This window comes from Phodopus roborovskii, unplaced genomic scaffold (genome assembly GCF_943737965.1).
Source record: "Phodopus roborovskii unplaced genomic scaffold, PHOROB, whole genome shotgun sequence".
NCBI classification, from domain to species: domain Eukaryota; kingdom Metazoa; phylum Chordata; class Mammalia; order Rodentia; family Cricetidae; genus Phodopus; species Phodopus roborovskii.
The window spans coordinates 819,833-836,743 of record NW_026126415.1 but is presented as its reverse complement, the minus strand read 5'-3'; the positions used below and the strand labels follow the sequence as shown (position 1 = coordinate 836,743).

At 41.4% G+C, this 16,911-nt stretch overlaps 1 protein-coding gene across 1 annotated transcript in view; it reads right to left on the bottom strand.

The window, feature by feature from the left end:
• Nucleotides 1–16,911, bottom strand: part of Dhx29 (DExH-box helicase 29) — a 40,193-nt gene that overhangs the window by 21,305 nt on the left and 1,977 nt on the right. The window contains exons 2-10 of the mRNA XM_051183074.1: nt 11,783–11,856; nt 10,538–10,651; nt 9,076–9,205; nt 8,484–8,629; nt 6,369–6,497; nt 5,162–5,288; nt 3,638–3,796; nt 1,558–1,723; nt 998–1,121 (exon numbers count right to left, since the gene is read on the bottom strand). Of these exons, the coding sequence (XP_051039031.1) occupies nt 998–1,121; nt 1,558–1,723; nt 3,638–3,796; nt 5,162–5,288; nt 6,369–6,497; nt 8,484–8,629; nt 9,076–9,205; nt 10,538–10,651; nt 11,783–11,856 (1,169 nt within the window). The remainder of the gene's footprint in view (nt 1–997; nt 1,122–1,557; nt 1,724–3,637; nt 3,797–5,161; nt 5,289–6,368; nt 6,498–8,483; nt 8,630–9,075; nt 9,206–10,537; nt 10,652–11,782; nt 11,857–16,911) is intronic.

Below are 16,911 nucleotides of genomic sequence, written 5' to 3'. Positions count from 1 at the left end.
CTGTGGTAGCTGTGGTGGTTTGAATGAGGTGCCCCACTGGCTCATGCTCCAGTGTCTGGTCCCCAGTTAGTGGGGACTGTCTGGAAGGACTAGGGGATGTGGCCGTGACGGAAGAAGTGTGGCCTTTTTGGAGGAAGCATGTTACTGGAAGCTCACAAGGCCCATCTGCCTGTCTCTGCCTGCAGAGCAGGGTAGGAAGGCTCTCAACTGTAGCTCCAACGCCCCTCTATCTTCTTCCTGCCATTATCATCATGGACCCACAGAAGTAGCCAGCACCCTAATTGAAAGCTTTTCATAAAAGTGTATTTTATTTTTTTTTGACTTTTTGAGACAGGGTTTCCCTGTGTAGCTTTGGAGGCTGTCCTGGAACTAGCTCTGTAGACCAGGCTGGTCTCGAACTCAGAGATCTGCCTGCCTTTGCCTCCCGAGTGCTGGGATTAAAGGGCTGTGCCACCACTGCCTGGCAAGAAACAATTTTTTTATAAAAAGAAATGCTGGCACACTAAATTTTGAAACCAGTGTTGTGTTGTCTCAAAGAGCTTCCTCCTTCTTTCTTTAAACTCTAAGCACATAATTAATATAACCTAAACTTGAAAAATGGAACCACTTGTCCACATTTTTAAGTTAAAAAAAATTGAGTTTTATAGTGTAGTACGGGCATCTCTTATCTCAAATGCTTAGAACTATAAGATCTGGATTTTAGACAAAGGGATACCAGCACATACGCAATGGAGTAGACTTTGTCTTCTTGTCTAAAAAAATTTTGATTGTTTTATATATGCCTTCCAGAGAGCATGAAAGCAATTTTATGCTATACTTGTAATAATTTCATTATCAAAGCAAAGTTTCTTGGTACAGAACTTCCTACTGTGGCATCACGTCTGTGCAATTAGGGTTTTAGAGCTTTGTAGACTGTGGAGTTTTGAATCAGGGATGCTCAACCTTCGTGGCCATCATTTCAGGGGTCTCTAAAGCATCAAGACCTAACGGGGCTCACCTGCCCTTTCACTAGACGGTAAAGGGCTAACGTAGCTCCCAGGTGCTGAGCTTGCATTCCATCCTCTGTTAAGATTGTAGGGCATACAACCAGAACATCATCTTCGGACTTGACAACCCTTACCCTAAAAAAAAGCATACAAATAACACAAAACCTTAAAAAAAAAAAAAAAAATAGATGAGGTCAGATCAAAAAGTCAGAAATTCATTAACACGGAACTTAAACTTACAACATCTATGTAAGTAATTGGAAGGCACTGCATTAGACAGTGACTTATAAGAAATATGAACTGGAAATGAGAACTAAAAGCAAGTAAATGCTTACTTGGTTTGTGTTTTGTTTTTGAGATAAGACCTCACTTTATAAGCCAGACTAGATCGGAACTCACTCTGTAGCCCAGGCTGGCCTGGGACCCCTGCCTCAGCATCCTAAGTGTTGAGGTTACAAGCATGAACCACCAAGCCTGACATTTCTAAATGTTTATATAATTTATTAAGAAACAGAAAGATTTTCATTTCACATTTTTCTAAGAGTTCATTCAGTTAACCAGAAAAACATACCTACATTTCCAGTATCTACCTACTGGAACTTTCTCAAAGGAAGGATTTGGACTCTTGGGAAGATTCTTCCTGACCCAATCGATCAGAAACTGTTTGGGAGATTTTCCAGTCCAGCTTCGAGCAGTGTAGTCAAAATTTCTTACATCATGAGGTTCTTTCTTTTTACCTTAAATGGAAGGCAAAGACTTGTTCTTTAGAAATGGAAACAGTATGAAGTTCTCTGTCCCTCTTGGGAACAGCGTCTCTGATGAGAACAGAGGAGAGTACTCGTGGCAGGTGAAGCAATCCTCTTCACGGACTGAACCGCAGGGCATCCTGAGCCATTCGCTGTTGTCAGGGGTGAGACAGGGTCTCACATGGCCCCGCAGACCCAAAACTTGCTTTGCAGCCAAGGATAATCTTGGGCTCCTGATCCTCCTTGTCTTCTTCCCAAGAAGAAGTCCTGGATACCACACCTGGCTGACCTCGAGGACCTTATGCGTGTTCATATTTAGTTAACGACAAGATTTGGAAGGACACCCTCCATGTAGTTACTGAAAAAAATATGTCACATACCATTTCTCTACTTAACTTGGCCATTGCCACCACCACCACCACCTTCAATGGCTTCCTGGTACATCTAAAATTAAGTGGCTTCTCTGCATGCCACTCTTTCCTAATGCGATTGCACTGGCCCTCAGGCTGTTCTCTAAATAGTCAAAGTATTCCTGGCCTAGTCGCTACCAGTCTTGTGCTCAGAAATTACAATTTCAAATTTTCAGACATACCTGTCACACCTTGAGTGCTCAATATTCACATTTTGCTATTAACTACTGCATCAAATAACACAAATATAGTACATCTCTATCACAGAATATCTGTCAAATAGTGACACTATAAACTCACTTTTACTTTAGGATTTTTAACCTACTATCTCTCATTTGGAGGTTCTTCCCACCAACTTACTACCAGGCTAACACCCAATTATCTGTCAGACTACCACACTATCCTCAGAGATAATATTACCAGCAAGGCGGCCCCAGTTAAATTAGACCCACTCAGCTCTATTATTATTATTATACTTTAAATTATGTCTGTATGTGTGTCTGTGTGTGGGTATGTTCACACGAGTATAAATGCCCAGAAGAGGGTGTCAGATCCCCTGGAGCCAGAGTTACAGATCGTTTCAAGCCACCAAGAGTGGATGCTGGGAACTGAACACAGTCTCAAAAGAGCTGCTCTTTTTATTAAAAGCCTATATTCTCTGAAAGCACAAATCATGATTTAAAAATATACAATTTGTCTGTGCTCACATTTCATGCTTAGATTGCACAAATAACATTGGGTTATTTGTTCACATAACTCCTTTATTTGCACAACAATGACTCAATAAATATTACTAAACAAGTAAAAAAAAATTAAGTCTATCATTTAATATAGGAATGATCTGTAACAAAATCTAATGAATATGCAAAGAATATGACCTGTGTGTGCAGCAATACACAGAAATGCATGATCACGCACATCTTGGGGCCATGGAGGAGGACTTAGGGAGTCAAAGAAATAGTATTGTTTGGTTTGCGCCTAGGCACTAGGAATTCACTCACAGCCAAGGAAACACAGCAGAAACTCAGGAGAGTGCTGCTTGTGGATCACCTTCTGGTTTATGCTTAGCCAACGACCACCTGCCAGAGAATGGTGCCCTCACTGTAGGCTGGACCCTTCTGCATCAACTGTCAGTGAAGACAACCCCTCCCAGATATGCCCAGGGACCAATCTTCTGCCTTTTTAGGGACCGGAGACGTCGCTCGCTACGGCTAAGGACCTGAGTTTGGCCCCAGCGCCCTTGTGGAGCAGCTCACAACTGATCGTAACTGCACTCTAGGACCCAACACCCTCTTTGGCCTCCTTGGCACAAACCCACACACAGACGATTCTAGGCGGTGTCGAGTTGACGGTTAAAATCTAACAACTGGGAGGATGGACTAGAGAGAGAGGGACTTAGCCAAAGTCTCTGCAATGACACAAAGCTAAATATGGCTCATCACGAAAGCATAGTTTTACTGTTTTAGAAGAATGCCCAAATGCAAAGCAATTTTACCTTTCTCTTCTTCAGTGGTAGCTGCAGATTTTTCAAATAAATTCAAGTTTAAAGCACCTTCACCTTCTGTGGCTGGAGGAGGCTTTTTCCTTTCATTTTGTTGATGTGAGGTTTTTATGGCTGGGTTGAATACTGGATGGTCTTCTAAAGTTTCCATTTCTACCAAAAAAAAAAAAAAAAAAAAAAAAAAAAAAGCCTAGTTTCATATATTTGCTTTTTATGTTTTGTATTTTGCAGATACAGCTTTAAAATATCATGCCTTCCTTTTCTTTTAAAATAAGTTATTTAATTTCTATTTTTAGAACCTATTTCAGAAGTTATTAACTTTCATAATGTATACTAAAAAGAATTAGTGAATGTAGTAGACTAAACAATTAATTAATACCTTCATTAGAAAAAAGTACACATAAGTTCACATTTACATATCTTTCTTGAATGGAAATAGCATATATACATACATAGGATTGGCAAACTTTGACCTACAGCTAAATCCAGCCGCTGCCTGTTTCTGTATGCCTTGTGAGCTACAATGATTAAAAAAAAAAAAAAAAAAAAAAAAAAAGGCTGGAGAGAAGGTTCAGCTGTTAAAGCCCAGGCTCATAACTAAAAAAATAAGCCAGACAGTGGTGGTACACACCTTTAATCCCAGCAGTTGGGAGGCAGAGGCAGGTGGATCTCTGTGAGTTTGAGGCCAGCCTGGTCTACAGAGCGAGTTCCAGGACTGGCTCCATAGCTACTGAGAAACCTGTCTTGAAAACAAATCAAATAAATAAATATATAAATAAAAATACAAGAAGGGCTAGGGATATAGCTCAGTGGGCGAAGAGATCTTAGCTCAGATTCTCAGTGCCCATATGAAAGCTAGCTGTAATAACATACATGTGCAACCCTCGAACTTGGGAGAGTTGTATGGAGTCAGGTGGATCCCAGGGGCTTGCGTCTAGTCAGTTTAGATAAAACAGAAAGCCAGGTTTAGTGAGAGATCATGCTCAAAAAATAAGCTGGAGCCCAGGCATTGTGGTACACACCTTTAGTCTGAGCACTTGGGAGGCAGCAGCAGGCGGATGTTTCTGAGTTCGAGGCCAGCCTGGTCTATACAAAGTTCCAGGGCAGTCAAGGGGACACAGAGACTGTGTCAACAAGGCCCACTCCCCACACAACACAGGAAGGAAAGAAACAGACACACAAACTAAGGAGGGGGGCAATGGATGGTGCCTGGTATCGGTGCTTGGCTTTCACATGTGCACGCATGGGCAAGTGCATTAGCACACATGAACATACCAGACACATAAACAGAAAACAGTATTTGGTGACCTGAAAATCACATGATGTATACAGGTTACTGTCCACAAAAAGTCTGATTATAACACAGTCCTTCATTTGTAAACTGATGCAGCTCCTTCTTGTTGTAATGGACTGTGAGGTCCACAAAATCAACAATATTTATCATTTGCCTCGTTAATCTGTTAGCAAAGCACAGACTCACGATTACATTTCTACAAGTAACAGTTTGTTAGTGCTTACCTCTTTGAAACTTTCTTATTTTCTCTTGAGCCTCTTTTTGGCCTTGTTTGTTTTTTTCTAGCTTAAAGGCAGCCGCCTGCTCCTTTGTGTCCAGAAGTTTGGCTGAAAGGTTCAAGTACCTTTGATTCTTTTCCAAGTAAAATGATGAAGAGAAAATAACAAGGTCTAAGAACAGTTTATCTGTGACCACTACATTGTGTCAGAACCTATGGTCCTCAGACATAGCAAATCACCTTCTAGGACTTCTCAGAGAGAAGTAAGACGAACGTAAGAGACATAAAAGGGTGGAGGAAAACTCATAAAACACAAGGCCGTGACTCTGTAGCAAAAGCTACAGCGGAGAAAGCCCAACCCTAATGGCTACCTTTCTCCCCGGGTTCATAAGCGGCAGCAGGCGGTAAGCACAGCCGCATGGGGGGAGGCGAGGCGCAGGAGGTGCCGCAGTGCAATGCAGCGGTTATGGCCACAGGGAAACACCACTAGCGGCTGCTGGGGCCATTCTGTGTGCAGACACCACCGGCAGTAAGAGGAGGAGGCCTGGCGACTGCCCCAATCCTCTCATTCTTACTAACTCTTCCCACTTCCCGTAAAAGACACCGACACCTGCACAGCTGCGCCTACGCATCCCGCCATGTTTGTTTTGCTGCCGATGCCTTCGGACAGGGTCCTGCTGGACAGGGCAGGAGTGTGCCCGTAAAGGGGATACGTTTGCTTCCTGCCCACCACGAGGTGATGAGCTTCTCTTTCTACTGACACCGTCATCATGGCACTATCTGCCTCCCCACAGGCCCCAAATTAATGCAGCCCAAAGATGGTGGACTAAAGCCAAATAAACACTTTTAACATTTTAACTGACCCAAGTAACACATCAGGTTCAGGCTTTTATTTATCGTAAGATACCTGTTTTTCTTTCCCAACTGCTGGCTTCCTCTATACAGGAATATGCTTTGCCTATCTTCTATCACTCAAAGAATTTAACATACTAATTACACATAAACAGCCATGTTAAAGATATGTGAGAAATGTAGTTAACACTCACTAGTTACTATGTGCTAACATTTTACCTGTATGTTATTCTATGCAGTTTTCACATCTCTTCTACAGTTATTTGTGCAATTCAAAAGTGAGAAAAACAGAGACTAAATAAGGTTCAACACTGTGCCTGGTAATGCCCAGGATGACAGAGGCCTGATTCAGTTCTACTCACAGGGTCAAACTTTTCTTCATCATCTAAGCTTTTAGAGCTCTCACTCTGTTCCTCTTCATTTTGTTGTTCAGCATATCTCAAAATCCACTCTTTCATGTTTACCTCCATATTTTTTTCTTCCTTTTTTTGCTAAAAAGAGAAAACATATATCTGAAAGATTGAGTTAGAAAAAGATGCCAAAACTATTAATCTCTACTTTTATAAATTCTTCATACTACAAAAAGAGCAGACATAAAAACTCCTAGTCACATTGCAAAGGGCAAACAAACTAAACATTTTTAAAGAAGTCCAAACTTACACGACTTGCTCATAATCCCAGCACCAGGCAGGAGGATTTGAGTTTTAGGTCAGCCTGGGACATACAGCCAGTTCCCACCAAATACTAAACAAAGAAACTAGAACAGCATGGTAGCCTTTTTGTTTTATTTTGTTTACAGAATAAAAGAGAATTAAATAGCACCTTGAAAACTACTGCTGTTGCTGAAAACAGTGGTTTTATAAGGATAAGGCCTCCCCAGATGTTTGACAATATATAGAGTACTTAAGAGAGATGCCCTGATGAACTGTACTTCCCAGAGTCCCAGGATCATGACATCATGAAGAGACTTTGGGTTTGACCACGCGACTTGCTTCAACCAATAAAACATTATCAAGCATGAGCAAAGCAGAGGCTTAATGAGACTAAGTACATATAGGTTCATAAACCCTGAAATACACCTAGATTTCCACATCCACGGATTCAGTCAACTCAAGACACTGAATATTTAGGATAAAGTTGTATCAATACTAACAGTGAGACTTTGTGTTACTACTAATTCCCAAACAACACGTTGTAACAACTACATATGTAGTATTCCCAATATTCCTGGATTATAAATAATCTAAATGACTGGAAGCATGGGAGGACATGCATGTGGGACAAGCTGAATACTGTATCTTAAATACGTGCCTTTAGTGTCTGAAGATTTTGGCACTCCTGGGGTCCTGGAGTCAATCCCTTACAATTATCAAGGTCAATTTCCCTTGTTCTTGGGGGCCAGATGACATGCAAGAAGTCCAACCCCTCTGTGACTGCCATGTGAGGAAACCCGGGACAATCACTGGAGAGACTATGTAGAGAGAGGGACGCCTGGCCACTCTCCAGTAGGAGCCGTTTAGGGGGTCCCGGCACACTCCTTCTAGAACAGAGGTACTTTCAGCTGACCCTGGCTTAGACTACAGAAGCATGAAAAGTAAGAAACTTAACTTAAGCCACTATCTATTGGAATAGTTTCTAACAATAAAAGGCAAGATAGATAGTGCCAGAACAGCCTGGAAACCTCTTTAGTTATTTTTGTGTTTCTGAGACAGGCTTTCTCTCTTTGTAGTGCTGGCTGTCTTGGAACTCGCTCTGTAGACCAGGCTGGCCTTGAACTCACAGAGATTTTATGAACACATGATAATTTTTTTCTTCTCATAGATTTGAATGCTTGGTCATTAGGGCGTGGCGCTAGGAGGTGGTCTTGCTGCAGTAGGTGTGGCTTTGTTGAATCAAGTGCCTCACTACGGAATAGGCTTTGAGGGTTCAGATCAAGGCAGATCTGCTGCCCACTGATCCAGATGTGGAGCTCTCAGCTCCTTCTCCAGCACCACGTCTATCTGCACGCTGCCATGTTCCCCACCGTGACAATGATGGACTGAAGGTCTGACCTGTAGGGCAGCCCCAGTTAAACGTTTTCCTTTATAAGACTTGGTGTGGTCCAGTGTCTCTTCACAGCAGAAACCCTAAGTAAGACACTTCCTTTTTGTGTGACAGGGTCTCACTGTGTAGCCAAGCTAGCTCATCCTAGTGAGCCTCTGCCTTATGAATGACAGAATTATAGGAGCTGTGTCACCAACCCCAGCCTAAAGTTTCTTTTTAATAAAAAGAACTTTTAATGTATATGTGTGTGTGAGTGCATGCTACACGTGTGTCTGTGGAGGCCAGAAGAGGGTGTCAGACTCTCTGGAGCTGGAGCTCGAGGCAGCTGGCAACGTGGCTGCTGGGAACTGAACTCAGGACCTCTGGAAGAGCAGCAAGTACTCTTAACCACTGAGCCACCTCTGCAACCCCCAAATATTCAATTCTTAAATTACCTTACTCTTGGTGTCTTCTTCCTGCTTTCGGGTTTTCATTTGCAGTGCAGGCGAGCGAGTGGCCAGTATTTGTGGAGACTGGAATTTTGGTCTAGTTTTAGGCTGTTGCTCTTCAAATTCTTGACTGAATCCTTCAGGAAGTGCATCTGAAAATAAAATGTATTGAGGATAAATAGGCACATTATATGCCAGAACCACAAATACTTACAGATGCACATAAACCCATCAAGACTCAGTACACCTAATCCCATTCTGTCCTCATAGAAGGTGACTTCTATGAGGGGAGAAGTCAGGTTCCATGTGCCAAATTACAAGTGTGTGCCCTCATCAGACCACAGCTAACCAACTTCTAGCTGCCATTTATTTTGGAACGTTCTTTAAAAAGATTTTTACCTACCTCACTTACTGATTTTGTGGCTGTATCCACCATCAATTACAAAGGCTATCTGTACCTTAGGTCCTTACCAAAGGTTACTACCACAACCTTCTACAGATCCAAACCAAACCAAAGAACAAAAAACCAAACCAAAACACAAAACCCCCGAACCAGCCTGTTTTAGAAAAGGAAACAATTAATGGCACTACTGTTTACCATCTGAAAGATTTAAGCAGAGCCAATCCAAGGCAGAATGAAGGTCACCTCCATGCAAGAGTGTGTTGGTCATAGCATCTTCAATATCCTTAGTTTTAAAGGAAAATGCCTGTAAAGCCATGTATAAGTCCTATCAAAGAGAGATACAAGTTACATTTGTTAAGTTGATCATTGTTTTTAATTCCTATTTTCATTTTCTCACTAATTTTAAATAAAAAATGGATACACTGTAATTCAAGAATATTGTGTGTGTGTGTGTGTGTGTGTGTGTGTGTGTGTGAGTCTGTGTGTGTATTTAGAGTGCTGGCAGGTAGCTCAGTGGGAGAATATTTTCTTACCACGTTAAAAACTGTGACTTAACCCCTAGCACTCCCAAAATGAGAGAGAAAGATAAAGAGAGGGAGGCTGGGAAGGTAGGGAAATCCTACCTATTAGCTAAAGTTAAATGAGATTATTAGAATAAGACTATAAGAATTTGGGGACTACAGGGTTTTTTTTTGTGTTTTTTTTTTTTTTTTTTTGTTCTGTAGTTTTTCTGAGACTAGGTTTCTCTGTGTAGTCCTGGCTATTCTGGAATTCGCTTTGTAGACCAGGCTGGCCTCAAACTCAAAGATCCACTTGCATCTGCCTCCCAAGTGCTGGGATCAAAGGTATGTACCACAATGCCCAGCAGATTATTAGGGACTTCATTATTCAGCTTTTCCTTAATTTCCTTAATTTCTCACACTTCCTTAATAATTATAATAGTTACATACCATTGGGTGGATGGATATATCATAATTTAAATTCATATTTTCTATATGTGAATACTCAGGATTTTCTTTAGTGTTTTAACAAACATCTCTCTTATAAAGTATTTCAATTTACCTTTACAGCATGGTATTTAAAAGGTTGAGCAGAACTGGTTTCTGATACTTACCAACCAATAACTTTAATGCTATAGCCTGGCATTTTTCCAAGTCTCAATTCTTTCATTTGAAAAGACTGAACAGATTGTGGGATTCTCATGTCAGAGCATGTAAGCAGGGCAGAATGTAGCGCACAGGCACTCAGTGACTAGCCTACTGTGTGTGCACTTGTTCAGAGCCAATTCTCTCTCTGTGTTTGTAATTAGAAACCACCCACATGTGATCCCAATGGACATTTCAAAGATTCACTTTCACATTTAGAGCTGTCTCTAAGTTATCCCCAATAAACACATGAGATCCTAGGTTCAATGCCTACCTCTGGAAGGAGGAAAAAATAGCCCCAGTAAGCCAGGTATTGCCAGTCTAGGGTACAGAGGGATCCTGCCTCAAAGAAAAGAAAGTTGGGTGGTGGTGGTGGCGCATGCCTTTGATCTCAGTACCTGGGAGGCAGAGACTGGCGGATCTCTGTGAGAGGCCACTGTGGTCTACAGAGCGAGCTCCTGGACAGCCAGGACTTGTTTGTAAAAGAGAGGAAAACAAGTATTGGTAAGTACCTGTAATTTTTTGGCAGAGAGTCTTCCAGAAATAACCCCCTTGTCATTATTTTGCTTTTTATGCTCATTGATCATTCCAATAATTCTTTGCTCTAGTTTATTGTTAATCACCACCTGTTGAAGTCAAGAACATTTACAGTAATTAGAAACTACATTATCAAAATATTACAGGCAAATCATACAGTTTTCCTATATTTCTTCCAACTAGACACCAAATTTTAGCCAAAAGAAGATATAGTAATACCATGCATTTGACCACAATCCTACAACATGGCCATATTCCAACTGGGGTATGGAAAACAGAATCACATATGGCAAGGGGAAAAACAACTCTTACAAAGCCTCCCAGGCATGTCTTAGGTCTCTCCGGGGCAGCCAGGCGAAGATTCCTGAGCCCTGCCCCACTGAGTTAGAATCCTTAGGGTCAGAATCTAGAAATCTGGCTTATGCAAGGCAGCCCAAGCAAACAGCTTCACAGACAGACGACTACACTAAAACGGACACGCCACGTCAAAGCAAAACCCATCTATCCAGTAGTTATAGAGTATAAATTCTTTGGCTCCCAGTTTATTTCCTGTTTTTTCTACTAGCTATTTATCTTCTGTTGTTTAGCTATTTTTGTTGTTGTTCAGCTATTTTGACTGAAAAACTACACAAATGTTTCACCCACCAAAGCTTCTCTTTATAACTTAACTAAATGTTATCCAGTGAGCACAAAAACATATTCTAGTCTAGGAGAACTGAAAGCTGTAATCCAGCATGACAATGCTTTAAGATACATTAAATGCTAATATCACCAAGAAATTGACTTATAAATTACAATGGACCCACGCAGGGCCAGAGAAAGCTTTATTCAGACTTTCCTTCATTTATTATGATAGGAGAGAAATAATAGGACATTATCAATATAATATAAATTAAATAAATATAATATAATAGGATATTATTTATAAAACATTTAAATATCCCAAATTTTCTTGTTATTTTAACTTTAAAAGAGATTCATTTGTGTGTGTGTGTGTGTGTGTGTGTGTGTGTGTGTGTGTGTGTGTACATGTGGGTGTTTGCAGAGACCAGAAGAAGGTGTTGGACCCCTGAAACTGGAGTGACAGGCGGTTACAGCTGCTTAATATAAGGGCCAGAAAATAGAAAACAAGCTCGGTCTTCTGCAAGACTGCTTACAAGTCTCTGTGTTTTCTTTAAAGAGAATGCTTCCTGAAATGAAGCAAAACCTTGCTTACTCACCTTCAAAATAGATTTGTCCAGACTTGCAGAACCACCGGAATCATTTGCAGAATTGAAACTATAAATTTTTGGTCCTGTATAAAACAGACAATAAATAGGCAGGGGATTTAATGATTAATGTTCACTATTCCATTTTCATTTCCCTCTAAAGGTTGTTAAATAGTAAACCTTTGATTTTAGCGCCCCCCCCCCCCAGTTTACCAAAGAACTCAACCCCTCAAAAATTTCAAAATCATTTTACCAATTAGTATTCTCCAAGGAGAACTAGTTTTCCCTAAAACTCAAATGTCTTTCTATATACATCTGAGGTCAAATGTTTTCTGTAGCTTTGGAGGCTGTCCTGGAACTCACACCAGGCTGGCCTCAAACTCACAGAGATCCGCCTGCCTCTGCCTCCTGAGTGCTGAGATTAAGGCACGCCCCACAACTGCCCAGATGAGATGTTCTTATGTTTGCCACCTAGCTGAGACATCTTGGGGGTTTCTAGAAGGTGGTCCTATCTAATGAGGAAATACTCTTCCCTGAAAACAGGGTGCTGAGTGAGGAGACAGGCTGGGAAAGGAGTCATCCTTTTATCTTGGGCTCCAGTCCAGGGTTACAGTACTAGCTTCTAAAGGCTGTCACAGGTCATCACACAGGATGCTCACACACAGGGGAAATCTGTCCTGCCAGTTTCAAGGGCTGGGAGTCCAAAAACAAGATATGGGCTCCCTCTCAAGGATTTAAGTCCACCCCATATTTAAACTGAGAATTCCATACATGTATACAATGAAATATGATCTTAATCATGCTCCCATTTCCCACCGCCAAGTCCCTCCTGAACCACCCTAACATGCTACCCTCCAAACTTCACATTTCCTGGCTCCTTTGATAACCCACTGTGGTGGTTCAAAGGGGAAACGACCCTGCAGGCTCCTGTATTTGACCTTTTCCCACGTGGCGGTGCTGGTGCCAAGCCGGGAGTTATGGAACCTCCTTGCTGGAGGCTGAAGTCACGTCTCACCCCTCCTTGCTCTCCTGCCTGCAGTCATGCCCCCCACCATGTTTGTGTGCCTGGGAGGACGTGCACAGCACGCACACACGGGAAGTGAGGTGACAACTTGCAGGGGTTAGTTCTCTCTGTGGTCAAGCTCAGGTTTGGGGCCAGTGCCTTTACCAGCTGAGCCATCCTGCGGGCCCCTTCCTAGGTTTTGAGAAAGGTGTTCACTAAATGGTTCAGGCTAGCATTTAACTCGCTTTGTACTCAGGGTTGCCCTGAACATGTAAGTCTCCTGAGTAGCAGGAATAACAGGCTTCACCAACAGGTTTGGCTAGAGACTTCTTTCTTCTTAAAGATTATTGTGGATTCAAGTACATTTTTATTTACATGGCTTATAACTACTGATTCAAGATTTATCATTCCACAAATTAAAAAGTAAATTTTATTCATTAGTTATTAAAAATAAGGCTGTATGTTAACGTAAAGAAAACTTTATCAAAACGTATTTTCCATGCTTTGCAAGGCTTTCTTTGTTCTTGGTGCTGTCTTGTGGACACACGTGACCTTACACAACACATCTCACACATTTGGAGTTTTATTCTGCTTCGGGAGCCACAACAGACAATCTAGTGAATTTTTCTAGGGAAATTCACTTCTCACAGTCTGGAGTTCGGGAACTGTAGGATCAGGGTGCCAGCTGGATAGGTTTTATTCCGGTGTCTCTTGTCCTGCTATGTAGGTGGCCATCACCTTGCTCTATGTGCACATGGTTCTTCCTGTATGCTTATCTAGAGAGAGACTGTGTTCTCAGGAGGCGTTCTGAGGACGCCGATTCTGCCTACCCTTCAACGTCATTGGCTCTAATCACTTCCTTACTGCTTTCACTCAAATACAGCTGCCCTGGGGACTAGAGTTTCAACACACATTTTTGGGAACACACCTAATTGGTCTGTACCACTGTAGACTCTAGAAAACTCTACTGCACAATGAATGGGAAAACAAAGCACAAGATCAGAACTCTTTCAACATCAGTTTTAACATCACAGCTGTCTCTGAAGTGTCAGGAGCTCCTTGGGACTCTCCGAGCACACTTCTGAGAGCTGCTGCTTTATAGCAACAGTCCCAGAATATTACCAAGTATGGCCTTGTCCTAAAATAAATGAATAACAAAGCCAATACTGGGAAAGAGCTGGTCTTTCCTCAGGATTGAGATCACAAATTCCTTTACAAATGCTGTTGGCTTGCTTGAATTTAATAGACTGCACATACTGAAGCAAGTTCCCATTTGTCTCCTCCAATCTTTTATCCAAAACTGTCACTTATCTTACTTCCTAGCTTTCACTTCAAACTTCCAGTGTAAGTAAGAAAATAGCTGACTTCCTGGAAAACCATCAGGTGACTCAGAAAACCCTGCAGTGGCATTTATAGCAAGGGGACCAGGACCCTAGACTAATGTTTTCAGACTCAGCATTCTAAGGGACTGAAGAAATGAGACCTTACCATAGAGATGCTACCAAGTCAAGTAAGGGCCGTTCATTTGCAAATTCATCCCAATGAATACCCAATTCCTGGCACAGTACACAGTACAATAATAAAAACTCAAAGTTGTTTTTTTATGATGCATTGTTATATCTACTAATGTACTATTAAAGAGGTGCAGAAAAGTCTTAGGTTCTCTTTTTCTCAATTTTCCTAAGAATGCTTAGGGAAAAAAAGTGAGTTCCAGGGCAGCCAGGGCTACACAGAGAAACCCTGTCTCAAAAAAACAAAAAGCAAAACATAACAAAAAGCCCCCTAAATCCAAGTATCTTATGCAAAGACTGTGTGGTGAGCTTCAGACAGCCTAAACACATATCATTCCCATCAAAGCATGATACACACAAAGCCAGTGGCTATAAATTTCAAAGTTAATCACACAGGACACCGTATTTAGAGGTAGTTTGTTTAAAGTCATTTGTACTGGCAGGGAAGTAATCTGCTTTAAAGTATAATTATTAAAATGCATATAGAGCATATGGAGTGACAAATGAAAAATACATCAAGTGAATGGCTCACAGTAAGACACTCGATGTCTAAAAACTTAAGATTGTACTGTATGCAAGTAGGAGAAAGCCTGAAGTATAAATGTTCTCCAAGGAACCAGGGGATGTTTTTGCTACTATGAACGTTTTTCAACATCCTAAACCTTTTATAATTCAGTAGCGATAAATATATTTATGAGGATTTAGCTGCACACCATGAATAGCTGGTTGTATAAAACTGCCTAGTAAACACTTCAAAAGCATTTTTTTTTCATATTTGTGTGTACGTGAGAGGGAGGGAGGGAGAGACAGACAGACAGACAGACAGAGACACAGAGAGACACCCGTGGAGGTCAGAAGAGCTCTTCCCAGGATCACGACTGTCTTCTGCCCTCATGGTCTCAGAAATCAGACTCAGGCCCCAGGCTCCCCAGCACACTCCCTCTTCCCTTTCCCATCCATGCTTCATTTCTTTCCTCTTCTGTCTGTTTTCGGAATGCCAAGCTTCCGGCTTCTTACAAGTATCTAATCCATTCTCCAGGAGAAAGTAGCTATGCAAACTTGCTAAATTAGTAACTCTTTTTAAAGTCAAGCTTGGCGGTGGTGGCACACACCTTTAATTCCACAGGCGGGGCAGGAAAATCTGTATTTGAGGTCAGTCTGATCTACAGAGTGAGTTCAAGGAAAGCCAGGGCTACACAGAGAAACCCTGTTTCAAAAACAAACAAACAAACAAACAAGCAAACATTCCAAGTCAGTAGTCACTAGATAGTTAGTGCCCATTCTTTTTTTCTTTCTTTCTGTTTTTGGTTTTTGAGACAGGGTTTCTCTGTGGCTTTGGAACCTGTCCTGGAACTCGCTCTGTAGACCAGGCTGGCCTCGAACTCACAGAGATCCCTCTGCCTCTGCCTCCCGGTGCCAGGATTAAAGGCGTGCACCATCCCATCATTATGCCAAGTCAAATGTTTAAGATTTATGACAGCTACTTTCCTAACCACTTATTTCAGATAGCAGAAGTTAACAGGAATCTAACAAGAGGGTCAGTACGCAGCATCTCTAAGACAAAAGTATTATTAATTCCAAATGTATGACCAAAAGGTCACGTAACGATGGACCACACAAATCTTTACCGTGACTCAGCTGATTAAGAAAGAAACAAACCAGTCACTTCCGTACTGCCTAATACTTGCTTGGAGCCCATTCCTCTTCCATATCTCTTCCGTCATCCCTCTTCCATCATATCTTCATATCCACCATGATGCTAAGACATTTGACTTAGCTCTAATTTCCTTCTCATCAGCCAACAGATTCAGACAGGGACTCTGGCGGCTTAAAACAGAGACCCAGTACCTATCCTCACTGGGCTCATATTCTAGGGGAGTAATATAATAGGCAACTCATTACCGGAATCGGCTGTGGGCAGAAAGTGCAGAGAGTGAAGAAAGGCAGTGTGAGTACTCAGGACCTATGAGAACACGGACCAATGCCAGCTTTGGACCTGTCAGCTAACTATTTATTATTTGTTATGATCTCCAGGGTCCTAACAGCTGTTTGCTTTATCTCACGTTAAATGTTTTATATGGGGAGCCATCCCTATTCCAAACCAAAACAGAAATCTCATCCATTATTTTTTTTTTTTTTACCAAGTCACTATTTTCTGTTTTTCATGAAATGGTCTGGTAAGTTGTGCAAATTTGAAAGTAACCCCCTTTTCAATTTATTAGTGTTAATAACTCTTCTGACTCCCCTTGTCACCTAAGGAATTTTTTAATAACAGAAAGCACTGAACTACGTACCTCAGAACTGTTAACACATATCCATTATATAATTTTGTAAGCTACATAAAATGCATAATTTCTCATGTAAGGGAAGACTTAACTATCAAAAAGACTGATATAAACAATCATGACACATGAACTATAGAGGTCATGAAGGTTATTTTTTTAAAGAACTGATATCTGAAATGGGTGATATAGGGTTTTAGTAGATAGTTTTAGGGACAGATGACATCCCATTCAAGGGGAAAAAAAAAAAATAGACATGATGAGGCCGAAACTCAAGTTCTATTTGGAACCAAGAAGACACCTGACTTACAACTACTGAAAACAGATTAGCAAGGACAGTAGTAG